The sequence below is a fragment of the Microtus pennsylvanicus genome, chromosome 13 (assembly GCF_037038515.1).
Source record: "Microtus pennsylvanicus isolate mMicPen1 chromosome 13, mMicPen1.hap1, whole genome shotgun sequence".
NCBI classification, from domain to species: Eukaryota; Metazoa; Chordata; class Mammalia; order Rodentia; family Cricetidae; genus Microtus; species Microtus pennsylvanicus.
Window position 1 is genome coordinate 65,765,325 of NC_134591.1, and position 17,750 is coordinate 65,783,074.

General features: G+C 50.9%; 1 protein-coding gene across 1 annotated transcript; it reads left to right on the plus strand.

Moving 5' to 3' along the window:
* Positions 1-3,119: 3,119 nt before the first annotated feature.
* On the plus strand, positions 3,120-17,250 carry Trim63 (tripartite motif containing 63). Its single transcript, XM_075945703.1, has 9 exons — positions 3,120-3,403; positions 4,379-4,551; positions 8,640-8,808; positions 9,665-9,760; positions 11,568-11,801; positions 13,145-13,167; positions 13,459-13,583; positions 14,927-14,998; positions 16,512-17,250. The coding sequence occupies exons 1-9, from the start codon at positions 3,245-3,247 to the stop codon at positions 16,520-16,522; spliced, it is 1,062 nt and encodes a 353-aa protein (XP_075801818.1). The 5' UTR covers positions 3,120-3,244; the 3' UTR covers positions 16,523-17,250.
* Positions 17,251-17,750: the final 500 nt, after the last annotated feature.

The window sequence follows — 17,750 nt, forward strand, 5'->3', positions numbered from 1 at the left end:
GCCCACGTGGGAATTGCCCCATCTCCTCCCTTGACTTTCAACAGCGCTGGCCTTACTGGTGTCCGTGCTGGCTGGAGCCTCAGCACCTGGCCTGCCCGGGCTGGCTGGGGAAAGTCAACAGGGCTCCTCCCAGGTGACAAGCGTGTCCAGGACACAGACAGCAGCAAGGCCCTTCCGCGTTCACTACACGGGCTGATCCAAACCCTCTCTGCTACTGTCCATGATGCTCTTGCCTCCTGCCCCCTCAGACCCAGAAGTTAGTCAACTCTTTTTTTCTCTCCTGCTCCCAATACTTGGAATGTTCCTTCTGTCTTTTTCCTCTCCAAACTCGCATCTCAAAACCCAAATTCCCTCCGTCAGACTGAGACCTAGCTCGACCTTCTCATCATGAACTACCTTAGTTTTAAGTATCTTTTTAAATATAAAGTTTGGGGGGGGGGAGTGGGAGGGAAATGGGAGGAGGTGGAAATTTTTAAAAAATGAAAAAAATAAGCCGGGCGCTGGTGGCGCACGCCTTTAATCCCAGCTCTCGGGAGGCAGAGGCAGGCGGATCTCAGGGAGTTCGAGGCCAGCCTGGTCTACAAGAGCTAGTTCCAGGACAGGAACCAAAAGCTACGGAGAAACCCTGTCTCGAAAATCCAAAATAAATAAATAAATAAAAATAAAAAAATATATCAAGTTTTGTTACATTTGGAAGTCAGAACCTTTGGAAATCAGCCCTCCTTCCACAGTGTAGGTCCCGGGAGCAAACTCAGGTCTTTGTCCCCAAATACAGTGGATTCCTTGAGCCCTCCTGTTGGCTCCTAAGTATCTTTTCATTTGTTTGTTTTGAAATAGGAACTCATTCTGTGCTCTGGTTAGCCTGGGATTCGCTCTGTAGACCAGGCTAGCCTAGAACTCACAGAGATCCGCCTGCCTCTGCCTTTCCAGTGCTGGGATTAAAGGCGTGCGCCACGACCACCCAGCTGAAGCTTTCTTCTTGCACTCACGTTTTTGGCATGGAGTCCTTAGTGTTAGTGAATGTTATTGCTATTAATATTTACTTTGGCAATAGCTGCACCATTAGACAAAAAAGAATAAGATTACCAGAATAGGCTTAAACCTCTTGTGGTTTACCCCCCATGACAGGTGAGAGAACCACTTTCCTGGGGTACCAGGCTGCACGCGCCTGAATGAACCCAAGGTCCTGTGAACTGGGAAGACTGCCTCTTCTCAGGTCTCATCTTCTCCTCCTCCTCTGGTGGCCTGAAAGTATCAATACCTCCGCAGAGAAACCAGAAGCTCACGCTGGGCTGTGTCTCAGAGCCACCCACTGCTGGCTGTGTGACTTCACTCGGGTTACTTTGCCTCTCTGCGCCTGACTTGCCTGTCCCGTTTGATGGGGATGTAACGGTTCAGGTGATGAAACTGCCAGAAGGCAAGTGAGGCCTTGGCACAGTGCCTGCCATGTAGCAAGTGCTCAGCAAACACCAGTCACCAGGATTTGGGGCGATCTGAAAAACTGACATGTCTTCACACTGCGGCCCAGACTCACCTGAACTCACAGTAGTCCTGCCTGAATCACCAGGCCTGGCTTTCTGTCCTTAGTGATCCTGTTGGGACTGGTCCCGCCTCCTCATCTGCCCTTTCCTCTGCTGGCCCCTCTGCTCATGGGAGTCCCGAAGGTTTTATTTGGGGGGAGGCAGTTTATGGAGAATGGAACGTAATTTCTCATCCCACATGCTAGGTAAATGCTCTATCATTAAGTCCTACCCCTTCCTCTTTTTACCTTTAAAAATACTTAATTTTATTCTGTGTATGGGTGTTTTGCCAGCATGTATGTGCATGATAGGCATACAGTGTCCGTGTGGGCCAGAAGAGGGCGCCAGACCCCTTAGAGCCAGAATAACTGTTACACATCCCTGTGTGGATGCTGGGAACGGAATCCTGGTCTTCTGCACGTCTTTTAACTTTTTAAAAAAATATACACTTTTATACTTTTTCTTTTGGGATGGTATGGTTTGTGGTAAGGGGTCATGGTGGTGACTTGGGGTGTGTAGTGATAGTATTTGATTTTGAGATAGGGTTTTGTGTAGCCCAGGCTGGCTTTGAACTCCCAATCCTCCTGCCTCTGCCTCCTAAGTACTGGACTTACAGACATGCACTTTGTTTTACGTTTTACTCTGAGACATGACATCACTATATAGCCTAGGATAGTCTTGGATTTGATCCTCCTGCCTCAGCCTCCCGAGTAGCTGGGAATATAGTCCTGCAGATCCGTAGATCTTGATCAACTCTTGTCTCAAGAGATCCACATCTTCTACGGCCTTTGGTTCTTCCTGGGGTCCGAGAATGAACATGTATGCAGAGCCCAGGAGCACCTCTGGCAGGCTTCCACGTGCCAGGGCCCAGGATTCCGAGGCACAGGAAGGGATCTCATGTTTGTCTTTCTGTGCTGTGAGTATCCCGTGCAGGGCAAACAATTGGACATGTGAACGCAGGCTGTCAGCAAGCACTTTTCCCACTGAGGCTCCCCACCGAATCTCAAGAAAGCCCTCTTAGCATGAAGTGCAGTAAGTGGCTCAGGGGTGTCAGGGTGGGCTGCCAGCGTGGGAGTCTCTGAAGACCCAGTTAAGATGCTTGGCCAGAGCCTGAGGCAAGGAGAAGGGCTCACAGAGGGGTTACCTCCAGCCCCTATCTTGTAGCTGTTCAATGATCCAGAAAGGGAACTGACTTAGGTTGGTACAGGAGCGCTGGTTGGTTGGTTGTCCATCCCTTGAGGCCAAGGAACCCTCTCTCCAGGCCCCTTTCCTCACTCCCACTTGACTGGCAGCGGAGGGGGTGGGGGTGGGGGAGTGGGAGATGGGGGGGCACAGGGAGGGGGCGGAGGCCAACTTCTGCCGGAAACTAGGGTACCTGGCCCCTGCCCTGCGCCTGGCTCTGAACAGTCTGTTCTTGTTTACGACCCCCGTCCCAGGGGAACGCGATTGCTCATCCCCACGTGTGATCTGAGAGAGACAAATCTTTGGGGCCTGGAGGAAACTCAAGCCCCGCCAGCAGCTTGGCTTCGGAATGCTCAGCTGGTCCCCTCCTGGGGCTCATGTGACCGAGGTACGGCTATAAATATCAGAGGGACCTCAGACCAAGACAGAAGTCGGACGCCAGGAGAAGACAAAGAGGATCGAGCGTGTGTGGGGACGAAGACAAACCCTCCAGTTTCATTTTGGTGACACGGGTGGAAGAGGCGGCCACATCTCAAAGCAATATGGATTATAAATCTAGCCTGATTCCCGATGGGAACGCCATGGAAAACCTGGAGAAGCAGCTGATCTGCCCCATCTGCCTGGAGATGTTTACCAAGCCTGTGGTCATCCTACCCTGCCAGCACAACCTCTGCCGGAAGTGTGCCAACGACATCTTCCAGGTCAGCACTAAGTAGGGCCTGGACCTGGAACCCCTCCTCCCCCAGGACGGCTTCTCAGATTTCCCCTCCTTCTCAGTGTGGGAGGCTTCTGACTCATTCCCATGTGAAGCCATGCAGAGACCTCTGGGCCGGGAGAGGGATGGAGGGGAGCTAAGGGGAAAGGGGGGCTGCCCCAGCCCTTCTCCATGATAAACCGTCTGGTCTCCACCCTGCCTACAGCCCCCTGCTCTGCCTGGATGGCTCACTGTCGATTCTCCACTCAGGAGTCAAATGCCTAAGTGATAAGAGGGAAGGGGAGGCGGGCAGAGAGGAGAGAGAACCCAGGCCCTGGGGCAGGAGCCAGCTCCACCATGGCAGGGGGCCTAGAGCTTTGGGAGGAGGTGGCAAGAGGCACGTAGCCACTGCAGCATCCTTAAAGGCTGTGTGCTCCTGCACGGGGGCAGAAGGGACGCCATCTTCCTGAGCTGTGGTGACTGCATTGGAAGAGGGATTCAAGGGTCCCGAGCGGCTTCAGAAAATGGCCTTCCACAACCAGACGTTGTCGCTGAGGCAGGAGTCTGAAGCCAGTCTGGGCTACAAAACGAGTTTGAGATAGCAAGACCCTATCTCAAAAACAAAACCAAAGAAACCAAAAATGTTCTTTCACAGTTTAACAAATCCCAAGAGCTGGCACTAATTCTAAGGCCTGTGATATCAGTGGTAAACTGAGGCACAGAGAAAAAGAGTTGAACTTTTGTTCAAAAAGAGTTGAACATGTTTTCAACATGACCTGAACTCATGTTGGCTAATACTGAACCTCTTAACTGTTTGAATGCTTCAACCAAAACACTCCACCACGTGGGTGCGCTGGTTCTAGGTAGAGACCAGGAGCCTGTGTCCTTTGGTCTGGCTAGTGTGTTTGGGTCATTTGGGGAAAGAGCTAGAGACCAGAGGAGGAAGAAACTCCAGGCTCATCTTTGCCTTGGCTCTCTTCAGGCTGCGAATCCCTACTGGACCAACCGCAGTGGCTCGGTGTCCATGTCGGGAGGTCGTTTCCGATGCCCCTCGTGCCGCCACGAGGTGATCATGGACCGGCATGGGGTGTACGGCCTGCAGAGGAATCTGCTGGTGGAGAACATCATTGACATCTACAAGCAGGAGTGCTCCAGGTTAGTGCTCAGCTCTGCAGCCCAGCCCCCTGCCCAGCTGCTCCCCCAGGAGACTGTAGCCCCTCCCCCAGGAGACTGTAGCCCCTCCCCCAGGAGACTGTAGCCTCTCCCCCCAGGAGACTGTAGCCCCTCCCCTAGGAGACTGTAGCCCCTCCCCCAGGAGACTGTAGCCTCTCCCCCAGGAGACTGTAGCCCCTCCCCCAGGAGACTGTAGCCGCGTTCATCAGTACAGAGAGTCATCACCCTCTTCCTCAGATAGAACCTCAGCTCTTGAGTTCGCTGGGTATAGTAGAGGCATGAAAGAGAACCCTGGGACCAGAGCACGGATGTGAGTGTGTGCTTAAGAGAGAAAGTCTATGGCGGAGAAAATACCTGGGGCAAATACGGCCAAGTGGTCTTAGGGCAGCAGGAGTCAGGCACCGAGAAGGCTTCTTCAGGATTATCCCTATGTAGAGTAAGAAATGGAGTCTCAAGGAAGGGAAATCACCTAAGTGTGGTGACTCACATGATCCCACCTCTTGAGAGGCAGGGGCAGGAGGATTACTATGAGTTCCAGGCCAGCGCAGCTTACAGAATGAGGCCCTGTCCCACCCCTCCTCAACAGTAATAGTAATAACAACAATAATAATAGTTTTGGTCAGCTACCCAATGTTTATTTATTGATCTGGACAGGATTTGTGGGTGCGCAAGAGGTGTGTAGGGTTGGGCACCAACTGGAAAGAGACACAGCTACTGGGTGATCTTCGTAAAGGAGGGCGTACTGACTGGGGCTTGATGGTAGAACCTGCTGAGAAGACATGAAAACCCTGGCCCAGAGTGCTGGGATTCCCCAGCGCCAAGGCCAGTCAATCCACCTACCCATCAATGAAGTAAATAGAACACCTCAACAAGACTCCCAAACTGCTGACCTCATGGCCTTATAGCCTAAAACCTTCCCCAGACCAGAGAAGACGGGGCATAGCTGCCATCCCAGCTCTAGGAGGGCCGAGGCAGAACAGAGCAATCGTGCCCAGCCTATATAGCCAGACTCAGTCAAGGGGACGGACGCTAAGATCTGAAATATTGGACATTCGTGGAGCACTGACTGCATGTGGGGGCTACCCTGGGCTCCTCTGTGCGTTTCCTGTCCAGTGTCACTGTGACATTGCAAGGCTGTCTCATGCCCGTTTTCTCATGAGAAAATGAAGACGCAGATTAAGCCATCAGGTGGTAAAGATGAGTGCCTGGTGTCTGTGGAGGCCAGAAGAGGGTACTGGATCCCTGTATTAGTCAGAGTTCTCTAGAGGAACAGAACTTACAGAATAAATACATACACAGGATTTATTAGAATGGCTTACAGGCTGCAGTCCAGCGGGCCCGGTAATGGCTGATGGCTGTCTGCCAGCAGCAGGTCCAGGAATCCAGGAGTCATACAGCCGTACAGCAGTCATACTGGATACAGCGCACAAGGCTGGATGTCTCATTTGATCTTCAGTCTATGTTGGAATGCCAGTGAGGGAATGGACATGCTTGTGAGCGCAGGAGCAAAGAGGCAAAGAGCGAGCAAGCTTCCTTCTTCCGTGTCCTTTATTGGGCACCAGCAGAAGGTGTGTCCCAGATTAGGGGAGGGTCAAAAAAAATTGGATTAGAAGCGGATTTTCCCACATAAAAATGATTTAGTTAAGAAAAAAGAAAGAAATCCCTTACGGTATACCCAGCCACTTGGGTTTTAGTTAATTCCAGATGTAGTCAAGTTGACAAGATATCGCTATCATGATCCCCCCCCCCGGAACTAGAACCAGAGTTATATTGGCATTACAGACGGTTGTGAGCTGTCATATGGGTGCTGGGAACCAAACCCAGGTCCTCTGCAAGAGCAGTAAGCTCTCTTAACTGCCCACCTGTCTCTCCAGGCTCAGCAGTGAATACTCTAAACTTTGTTATATTGCATCTCACATAGCTAGAACACAACACTGCAAATGGACATTGTTGAGCACCGGGCATGGTGGCATATGCCCGCAATCCCGGTCATCTGCGATCCTTAGACATGGAATCCTGAAGCAGGAGGCTTTCGGTTTCAAGGCTCGCCTTGCAAATGCAGTGCCTGCCTGGACCATTCAGCCAGATCCTGCTTCAAAGCTAATAAAAATCAGGGACTGGAAATAGAGCTCAGTGGTAGAACCCTTTCTAACTCTAACACAAGGCTTTGTCTAGTCCCTTCCCCAGATGAGAAGACATGCACATATATTTTGAAATTACTTGTATTATTTCTTGTTGTTAGTGCGCGGTGCGGGTGTGCGTATACACATGCCATGGCCCACGTGTGGAGGTGAGAGGACAACTTTGTGTAATCCATTCTCTCCTGTCTTTCCACGAGTTCCAGGGATCAAACTCAGGTCACTAGCCTCTTGCTGCAATGCAAGCACCTTTATCTGCTGAGCCATCTTGTCAGCCCACAAACGCCTATTTCTGATGATGACAATGATGATGATGATGGCTGTAATAATAATAACACAGTTTATAGTCTACAGTGTCAGCCTCCTGCTGTAGAGTCCTTAAGAGTAGGTTGTGTCTGGACTCTTTGGGGTTTTTCCCTAACAGGTAAATGGCAATGACAGCTGCCTTTAGCCAGGGTCTGCTCAGAGCTCTGCCGGTCACATTCTGACATGGTTAGCACAGTTCTGAGAGACGCCGAGGTTTGAAGACGAAGATCACGCAAGACCTGGCCTGGCGCCTGGCCACCAGGGAGGGAGGTGTCCTCAGTCAGCAGGCCTTCTCTGTCTTGCTTCACACCCTGTCTTGCCACTGCCACCCTAGGGGACAACAGCAGGAGAAAACACCTATCACCACAGCCACAGTAGGGGGTCCCTCGGCTCAAAGATGAAAACAAACAAACAAAAAAAGCCTGGAAAGGGGCTCCTGGAGGGGGCAGTGAGGTCATAGTCATGTGACAGCCATGTAGGGCTGCTGGGAGGTGAGACACTGGCACTGATGGGGACAGTCACTATTTGAGACTTATGAGGTGGTTACGTGTTAGGGGCTGGGGATCAGAGGTCGTATAGGTAAGGACTAGACTCTAAAACCTCAGTCTAGGCTGGGAAATGGCTGATGTTGGAGAAGAGCGCGCTGGGCACCCTAAAAGGAGAAGCAATAAAGGGAGCAAGGCATCCTAGGACAGAAAGAAGAAACTCTTGGGCCGGCAAGATGGCTCCGTGAGTAAAGGTGCTTGCCGTCAAGCCTGACGACCTGAGTTCTATCCCCAGGACCCACATGGTAGAAGGAGAGAACCAACTCTTTCGAGCTGTCTTCCGACCTCCATACGTGTGCCATGGCACACACATTCCCCCTCCCCCAACATACACACATAATAAATAAAGGCAGTTTTTAAAATTTTAAAAAGAAGAGCTTCTGGGCCCCGAGAGTGGCGTAGGTCAAGGTTTGCGGTACGCTTCTGGACAGCCCTGCCCCCACCACGTGCTGTTAGCATGGCTTAGAGTGTACGTACTGTCCCCTTCTCTGAGCCTTCGGACGCCTTCAGGATATGTTTGCTCATGTATTCTTTCTACTTGCGTTTCATTTCCATGGTCTTCACGCCAGGTACTGTATGTTATAGACTTAGGGAAGAAAAACAAGCAGGCTCCCCGGCCTGGTTGGAGGCTATGGTCTGCTAGATTAAATATAGACATAAGGGTTGCCATTGGAATCAGTTGTCCAGACGCAGCAACCAAGAGTTATGGGGCTATAATTAGAGCAAAGGCGTTCTAGCCTCCCCTGCCTGTGCTGCTGGGCGACCTTGGGCAAATCCATTCAGTTTCTGGGACTCTTGCCTCTCCCCTTAGGTCAGCATCTTCAGGTCTGACTCTGGAATTCTGGGGCCCTCCCCAGGTCCCCCGTACCAACTCAGGCCAGTTCCAACACCAGAGCCTGAGTTTGGGGGTTTGGGAACAGGTGTGATCTCATTAGCTTCCTTGGTCTTGGGCTCCCAGAAGATAAAACAGAGACTGGAGCAGCCTGACTCACTGGGAGCTGACATGTGGATGGTGGTGGCTTCCTGTGCTTGGGGACAAAGAGGGGAGACATCCCTGACTTGTGATTCCTCTCCCCCTCAGTCGGCCCCTGCAGAAAGGCAACCATCCGATGTGCAAGGAGCATGAAGACGAGAAAATCAACATCTACTGCCTCACGTGTGAGGTGCCTACATGCTCCTTGTGCAAGGTGTTCGGGGCCCACCAGGCCTGTGAGGTAGCCCCGCTGCAAAACATCTTCCAGGGACAGAAGGTATTGACAACAGCCGCTGTGCCCGGATGCTTCCGGGGGTGGATTTGACCCCTGTGGATGTGCTGAGCCGGCCTTTCAGGAATAGTCCCTCTGAAGGGACTTCCCAGGCCACAGGGACAGCAGCCGTCGCCTCCCTGGGGGAGGTGACTGAGCTCATGGGTTATAGTTAGAACCACTTGAGAACACCTAGGTGTGGCCACAGGGATGAGGCCAGACCTTCCAGACCATAACTTCTCCTCCTGTGTATTCTGGGGTCCCAGGCCTCTCTATTTGAGTCTCTTATATAGCACAAAGCAGATTCGAGGCTCTCCCCTGAGCTGCTGGCCACCCCAGCATCCTGGCTGTGCAGTAAGCGGCAGCCCTTTCTGCTCTCGGCATTCCACTCAGCTCTTGGACTTTTCTCTTCTAGAACTTTCCAGTTCTATTCTTTCTGTCAGGAACTAGCAGACGGGTATGGCAGCATAGGCTTTTTAAGCCCAGCACTCATGAGGCAGAGGCAGGCAGATCTCTGTGAATTTGAGGCCAGCCTGGTCTACATAAGTAAGTTCTGGGCCAGACAAGGCAGCACAGTAAGACCCTGTCTCAAAAATATAGAAAGAAAGAAACTAGTTTTTCCTTTGTTCCTTTTTCAATACCTTGCAGTGTGTTTTGGGGTGCTTGTTTCTCTTTCTGGGTCTCATCTATCCATAAAGGATATAGCCTCTGTGGAAGTCTCTGCCTTAGGCCTGAACTGCACCCCAGAAGGAGGGAGACACCCTCAGAGAGGGGGAGCAGGCTACCATCCTGCTGTGACGCTGAGAAACAGCCAGCCCTGAGTCTATTTCCGTCTCTCCTCTCTCACCCCCCTCCCCTCCAGACTGAACTGAGTAACTGCATCTCCATGCTGGTGGCAGGGAACGACCGAGTGCAGACTATCATTTCTCAGCTGGAGGACTCCTGCCGAGTGACCAAGGTGAGGGCGCTGAGCGGCCCTGTCAGCAGTGAGGCGCAGTGGAAGCCTCCAGTGCAGCTGGCATCTGGGGAGGACCTGAGCTGTGAGAGCCTTGGGTGCCCAACAGAGATGGCAGGAAAGGGGCACAGTCATCCCTGCACTCACTCAGCAGATAGTTCCTGAACACGGCAGCGGTGCCAGACTCTGCCCAAGGTCAAGACAGACGCAATTGCCAATAACTCCACGAGCAGCTCTAGCATCAACCATTCTGCTACCGAGCAGGGTTCCTGGACCTTTAAAAGCTCACACTCGACCCTGGTGCCTGTGGGAGCTTAGGATCTGACTCAGTGGATCAGGAACGAAATGGAAGTCTGCACTTCCTCACTTAGTGTATATTTTTTAATGTATCCGGCCCTTTTGCCAGCATATATGTCTGTGCACCATGTGCCCAAAGAGGGCAGAAGAGGGAGTTGGATCCTGTGGAATTGGAGTTACAGATGGTTGATAGCCACCATGCAGGTGTTGGGAATTAAATCAGGGTCCTCTGGAAGAACATTTTTTGTTTTTCATGACAGGGTTTCTTAGTAGCTCTGCAGCCAGTCCTGGAATTCATTCTGTAGACCAGGCTGGCCTCAAACTCACAGAAATCCGCCTGCCTCTGCCTCCCGAGTGCTGGGATTAAAGGTGTGTGCCACCACTGCCCAGCCAGTCAGTGGTCTTAAGCACTGAGCCATCTCTCCAGTCCTCTTTCTGTCTGTCTTTCCTATTTCCTATCTTTGATTTGATTTTTTGAGACAAGGTCTTGTGTAGAACAGGATGACCTTGCATTTACTAAGTAGTCTAGATTGACCTTGAACTTCTGCTTCTCCTACCTCTACCAGCCAAGTGCAAGGATTACACGCTTGCAGCTCGCTGCACTTTTGATGAGCTTTGGAAGGCTGCAGGGACCGCAGGGGCACAGGTGGTTTTCCCAGCCAGATGTGATGTCATGTCTGTAACATCAGCATTTGGGAGATGAAGAAATTGTGTGGGCTGGAGAGATGGCTCAGTGGTTAAGAGCTCACCTGCTTGTCTAAAGGTCCTGAGTTCAATTCCCAGCAACCACATGGTGGCTTACAACCATCGGTAATGAGAGATCTGGTGCCCTCTTCTGGCCTGCAGGCATGCATGTAGGCAGAATGCTATATACACAATAAATAAATAAATCTTAAAAAAAAAAAAAAGAAATTGTGTATAGGTCACCACCTACACATAGTGAGTTCGAGGCCAGCCTGATCTACATCGTGAGTTCCAGGCAAGCCATGTCTACACATTGAGACCCTGTCTCCAAAAAGAAAAATAATCTGGTCTCTTGGGGAAGGGTTGGGGCTGGGGTGGGGAGGGCAGGAGTGGGCATCATAACTGCAAGTGGGCGGAGCAGTAGGAAGGTTGGGAACGTTGTTATCCCTCTGTGTGGCATCCTATTCTGGAAGGTGCCTCTGCCAAATCCATTTTCCTTTTTTATTTTGAGATAAAATCCCGCTGACTTGTACCAAGTCATCTTCTGTGCAGGCCGTTCTTTTATTTATTTATTTATTTATTTATTTATTTATTTATTTATTTATTTATTTAAGATTTCTGCCTCCTTCCCGCCACCGCCTCCCATTTCCCTCCCCCTTCCCCATCAAGTCCCCCTCCCTCATCAGCCCAAAGAGCAATCAGGGTTCCCTCCCATTGGCTTTGTTTCCTGTGCGCTGAGGACTGGACAGTCTCTCTTCTCACTGCAGGTGGCTGTCTCAGAAAGTGGGTGGGGACCCCATGAGATGAGATTGTAGGTTTCTCTCCCCAGGAGAACAGCCACCAGGTGAAAGAGGAGCTGAGCCAGAAGTTTGACGCCCTCTACGCCATCTTGGACGAGAAGAAGAGCGAGTTGCTGCAGAGGATCACGCAGGAGCAGGAGGAGAAGCTGGGCTTCATCGAGGCCCTGATCCTCCAGTACCGCGAGCAGCTGGAAAAGTCCACCAAACTTGTGGAAACAGCCATTCAGTCTCTGGACGAGCCTGGAGGGGCCACCTTCCTCTTGGTGAGTGGCACCTGGAGTGTCTGGGTGGATTTGAACTGTGCTCTTCCTTCACCCTTGAACAGGCCTTTTAAATCTTGGTGAGGTGCCAGGCATAGTAGCTCATGCCTGTAATCCAAATACCCGAGAGTCTGAGACGAGAGGATTGCAGGTTGAGGGGAGACCAGGGCAACTTGGTGAAATTGTGAAATGTTATCGCAAAATAAAACATGCCAGGCTAGGCTTGGTGGCACACGACTTTGATCTGAGCACTTAGAAGACACAGGCAGAGGCAGGGGGATCTCTGTGAGTTTGGGGCTAGCCTGGTCTATATAGGGAGCTCCAGACCAGCCAGGACTGCATAGTGAGACTCTGTCTGCAAACAAACAAACAAACACATTTTAAAAAAATAGATGACCTTGGTTAAGAAGACTTCTTGTGACACACACCCTTAGTCCCTGGACTGGGGAGACAGAGGCAGGCAGATCTCTGTGATTTTGAGGCCAGACTGGTCTACAAAGCAAATTCCAGGACAGCCAGAGCTACATAACAGAGAGAAGAGAGGGGTGGCGGGGAGAGAGAGAGAGAGAGAGAGAGAGAGAGAGAGAGAGAGAGAGAAACACTTTCTGTTTTTGCAAAGGATCTGGATTCAGTTCCCAGCACCTACATGGCGGCTTACAACCATCTATAGCTCCAGCTCCAGGGGACCCAGTGAGGGCTTCTGACTTCCAAGGGCACCAGGCACATATGTGGTGTACATACACATATGCAGGCACTCATGCATACACATAAAACAAAAATAAGTAAACTTTTTGACAACAGCAAAACCCAGACAGTCTGGAGAGATGATGATGATGCAGGGGTCAAGAGTGCTCGCTGCTCTTTCAGAGGACTGGAGTAAAGTTCCCAGCACCTATGTTGGGCAGCTCACAGTCAGAGGAATCTGATACCCTCTTCTGGCCTCCAGGGCTGCTGCACACACGTGGTGCACATAATTTCACTCAGGCACACATACATACAAAGAAAAAATTAAAAACACACAAAAAACTACAATACCCAGAACACATGCCTTCAGCTTTGTCCAGACCATCGGTCTGAGGAGGTTTGTTTGACTCTCATCCAGGAGACTTCAGACATTGTGAGTGACTTGGCCCGAGAATCCTGGCTTCCTGCTCAGACAATGACAGCTTTTTGGGAGGCATGCTGGCCAAGACCTGTGCTAACCAGGGACAGAGAGAAAATGTCCACATTCTGTCTTAGGGCAGGACTGCACCATGGGGCGGTACCTGAGTCTATGCTCAGGAGGTCACTGTTTTATGTCCCCTGGGGTTTTCAGTGCTAACCTTCTTTGCTCTTTCTCCCCACAGAGTGCCAAGCAACTCATCAAGAGGTTAGTGTCTCCGGAACTGTGGCCCAAGTCCCTAGTTGCCCCAGGGCTTCTGACACTTGCCCAGTGGGACCCAGTGCATTAATTCTCCAGGAGTTGGGGCTCATCCCCGGCTCATGCCCCCTACTTTCTTAGATCATCCACTCTGCTTGACCCTGGAGAAGATCTCTACCCTTTCATCCCCTCCACTTCAGGGATGGATTGTGGGGCTGGGATGGACCCACCTAGAGCTGAGGCTGGGCTGTCTTTTCCTATAAGGAACCTGAGACCTCACCCTGCCTTTCTCCCCCCCAGCATTGTGGAAGCGTCCAAGGGCTGCCAGCTGGGGAAGACAGAGCAGGGCTTTGAAAGCATGGACTACTTCACTGTGGATCTAGAACACATAGCAGAAGCCCTGAGGGCCATCGACTTTGGGACAGGTAAAGGCCATGGTGATGCTACTTGCTTGTGTGCTGTTTGACCTTTGAAAGGCAGCGTTCTGTGCACTGATGGTAGGCAGATCCACTAAAAACATCAAATGTACACAGTCAACTTTGACAGGGTTTCTCTGCGGAGCCCTGGCCGTTCTAGAATTCTCTAAGTAGATTGGGCTAGCCTGGAACTCAGAGAACCGCCTGCCTCTGCCTCCCGAGTGCTGGGATTAAAGGCATGTCTCACTGCACCCATTCCTGAGTTTATTTATTCATTGGACGTTTTCTGCTCAGAGCACCGAGACCCTGACATAAATCCTATCAACTCTAGGACCGAGTTCTGTTAGCACCTCCACCTTGAGCTTAGGAAACTAAGTTCAGAGTGCTTAGTTGTTCAAGGCCGCTTGGCTAGGAAGTAGCAGGTGCAAACCCCACCCGGGCCATTTGGCTCACAAGACTCTCCGAGAACATTTGAGACAATGTGCCGACACCATGGCATTGGCCCCAGTGATTCTCTGGGGGAACTATTATGAGCAGTAACTATGGCTTTAAATGACACAGCAAGTCCTCTGTTTGGATTATCCAGTTCATGTATCATCCTGGAGGTTTGGATTATCTGGCTCATGTATGCATCCTGGGGTTTTGGCTGGAGGTTTTACTTGCTGCTGCTGCTGTTGTTGTTGAGACAGGGTGTCACTATGTAGCCCAAACTGCCTTCAAATCTGTGGCTAACCCATCTCAGTTTCCTGAGTCCTGGGATTACAAATTTAACCATGGTGCTCTAGTTTGTAAGTAATGTTTGACAAACGCCGACTCTGTAATCCGGAGGCCTGGACTGGAGTCGCGGGAGGGGCATGACCCTGTTAGGAAAGTTTGAAGGCCACAGGATGAGAAAGTGAGAACCCAGACTGCACCTTGGTGGACACTGTCCTGAGCAAAGAACCCCAGGCCGCCCCAAGACTGCCTCTCTGCTGACTGAGGAATGGGGCAGACAGGAGATGCTGAGCAAGCTGATTTCAAAGGCTGAGCAAATTCCTTTAAACTAAGGACTTCGGTCCAGAAGGACAGGAGATGTTTGTCCTGCCTCCCCTTTGTGCTGTGTCTGTTCCGCTGAGGACCCTAAATGTGCCTCCTGTGTTCCCGAGGCCACAGACACATCAGTGAAGGGCAAAAGGACTGTGACCTGGAAGGAGGAGGCAGGGTACATGCAGGCTGGACTCTGTGATCTGGGATCCTACAAGCCTGGTACCTCCTAGGTCCTTGCTGCTTCTACGTGTAGAGTTGGGTCCAGAAATGGAGACAGATGTCCCCTCCAGGCCAATCTCATCCTAAAACAACTGTTCCTGTTACAGATGAGGACGAGGAGGAGTTTATCGAAGACGAGGAGGATCAGGAAGAGGGCGTGTCCACAGAGGGGAAAGAAGGTAAAAAGGCCACCTTTCTCTGCCTTGCTCCTTGAGGGACAGGATGCCGTGTGCACACCGTGGCTCTGGTCTGCGCTCTGTGCACTAGACCCCCGTTCGTGAGCTTCGGGCAAGGGGCTGGAGGTTGAGAATACAGACGCAGAGACAGACCAACACGCAGACCTTTTAACACTGACACCAAAGCCCCAAGAATGCTCTCTTTATTGTATTCAGGGGCAGATTATATAGAGATAGCCACGCCCCAGCCAAACCCACCAGAAACCACTCTCCTGCCATCAGGAACTCCTGAAGGTCTCGTGCTCAGAGCAGCTGTAGGCACTCAGATCAGGGGAAAACAAGTTGTTTACAAGAAATTCAGGATCTGGGGTCTCACTGCTCCCAACAACAGGAGAGCCCTGCTACACATTCCTGGGGGTGGGGAGCTAGTGTTCATTTTTACATTAGCCCTCCTCTTCTTTGTACATCTGAGGTATGCGTACATACATGCATGTTTGCACATGCGTGTGCTCAGGGGTGTCCATGCAGAGGCCCAAGGCTGACATCGAGGGTCTTCTTGATCACTTCCCACTCATTCACTGAGGCAGGAGCTCTGTCTTTTTTTTTGTTTTTTTGTTTTTGTTTTTCAAGACAGGGTTTCTCTGTGTAGCAGCTCTGAAACTCTACAGAGATCCACTTGCCTCTGCCTCCCGAGTGCTGGGATTAAAGGCTGCACCACCACCACCCTGATTTAGGCAGGGTCTCTTAATTGAGGCCAGAGTCCATGGATTTGCTAGTCTAGCAAGCCAAACTGCTCAGCGATCCCTTTTCCTGTCTTCTGAGCTCTGCAATCACAGGGGCTGCCATGGCCATCGGCATTTCTTTGTGTGGGTGCTGGGGATCTGAACTCTGGCCCTCATGCATGTAGGGACCTACCAAGCTGGGTCCCAGCTGCTGTTGCTGCTTCCTCCTCCTCCTCCACCCCCCCCCTTTTTTTTTAATGGCTGGCTGGGAACTCACTATGGAGGTGAGACTGGCCTCTTACAACTGGGATTAAAGGCATGCTCCCCTATGCCTGACCGGTGTTCAAGCCTAGTTACCAGAGCCAAGTTCCAATCCAGCAGAGTCTAAGAGTTCTCAACCTGTGGGTCGCAGCCCCTTTGGGTGAAGAGGGAGAGGTCGAAGGACCTTTCCACAGGGGTTGCCTAAAGCCATAGGAAAACACAGATTATTTAGATTATGATTCATAATACTAGCAAAATTACAGTTGAAGTAGCAACAAAAATAATTTTATGGTTGGGGGTCACCACAACACGAGGAGCCGTACTAAAGCATCACAGCATTAGGAAGGCTAGGAACCACTGCACTAAGCCATCTGCAACCCATTGAATTATGACAGCTAAATTCTAGTCTGGTTCTAAAGAAAAAGTCCAGGCTGGTGTGGGGGGGTGGTATTTGGCTTCTCACCACAGCGCTGGAGGTCCCGGGTTCTCTCAAGTCCTCTCACTATGAGCCTGTGTCTGTCTTTCTCTTCCAGGACACCAGTGAGGAGCTGGATGAGTAGACACCCTCTGGATGCAGAGACCGGGGAGGCGGGTGACAGGCCCATCTCGGGAGGGGGTTGGGGCTCGGGGCTCCTTGGGCGGCCACAATGGGGAAGTGTGTCTCCTCTGTTCAGAGAGCAGGGACTAGAGTAGGACCCCCCCACCGCTGTGTCCAGCAGTTGCTGAACCACGATTGGAAACGTATTCAAAATGTCACAGGACACTTTTCTACGTTGGTGCAAAATGAAATATTTTGTATGTTTTTAAAATGTGATTTTTTTGTATCTACTTGTATATGTATGCCAATTTGGTGCTTTTTGTATGAGAACTTTTGTATGATCACGCCTGGTCATTGTGTGACTGGCGATTGTCACAAAGAGGGAAGGAAGCCAAGGTAATAGAGCTGCCCACTTCCCTTCCTTGGTGGGAGGGTGGGTCTCACTCAACGGCCTGGAGCAATGTACTGTATATCAGTGCCCGTCCCCAAAGACAGGGAGAGTACTGAGTTTGTGCTATATGTTGTTTTAATAAATGCACAGCAGGCTGGACATGGGGGCCAATGCCCTTTCATCCCAGCACTCCAGCTGGATCTCTGTGAGTTCGAGGCCAACCTGGTCTCCATGGGGAGTTCCAGACCAGCCAGGACTACATAGAGAGCCTTTGTCTCAAAAAAATAATAATGAAAAAGAATAAAAAATAAACTTACAGCGCTTTTTTCATGTAACTACTAAAGAGGTGTGACTTCATTCAGCTTGAGTGCTTGTGTGTGTTGCTAACGATGGAACTGAGGACCATGAGGTGGTGGATGAAAACTACCCTGACCTGCAGGGTGCCCCAACCCTCCTTTAGTCTGGTTTTCTTTGTTTTGATTTGTTTCATTTTAAGGAGAAAAGAATTAAGAGTCAGCCAGTCTGTAATCCCTTTCCAGACTCAGAGAGCAGTGCAGAGTCAGTTCATCCACAGCCAAGCGGAACACAGGACGACACAAACACTGGAAACAGAAAACAAAAGGAAGCTGACCTGGTGGCTCAGGCCTTTAATCCCAGCACTCGGGAGGCAGAGGCAGGCGGATCTCTGTGAGTTCGAGACCAGCCTGGTCTACAAGAGCTAGTTCCAGGACAGGCTCCAAAGCTACAGAGAAACTCTGTCCCGAAAAACCAACCAACCAACCAAAACAAAAAAACAAAACAAAAAAAAACCATGCTGATAAAGTGTGCACACCTGTAATCTGC

Bases quoted from the DNA above. Each gene is read 5' to 3' on its own strand.
- Trim63 (XM_075945703.1), top strand. From the start codon at position 3,245: ATGGATTATAAATCTAGCCTGATTCCCGATGGGAACGCCATGGAAAAC. The intron at 4,552-8,639 runs GTTAGTGCTCAG...TCTCCCCCTCAG, and splicing joins TACAAGCAGGAGTGCTCCAG to TCGGCCCCTGCAGAAAGGCA. The intron at 11,802-13,144 runs GTGAGTGGCACC...TTCTCCCCACAG, and splicing joins GAGGGGCCACCTTCCTCTTG to AGTGCCAAGCAACTCATCAA.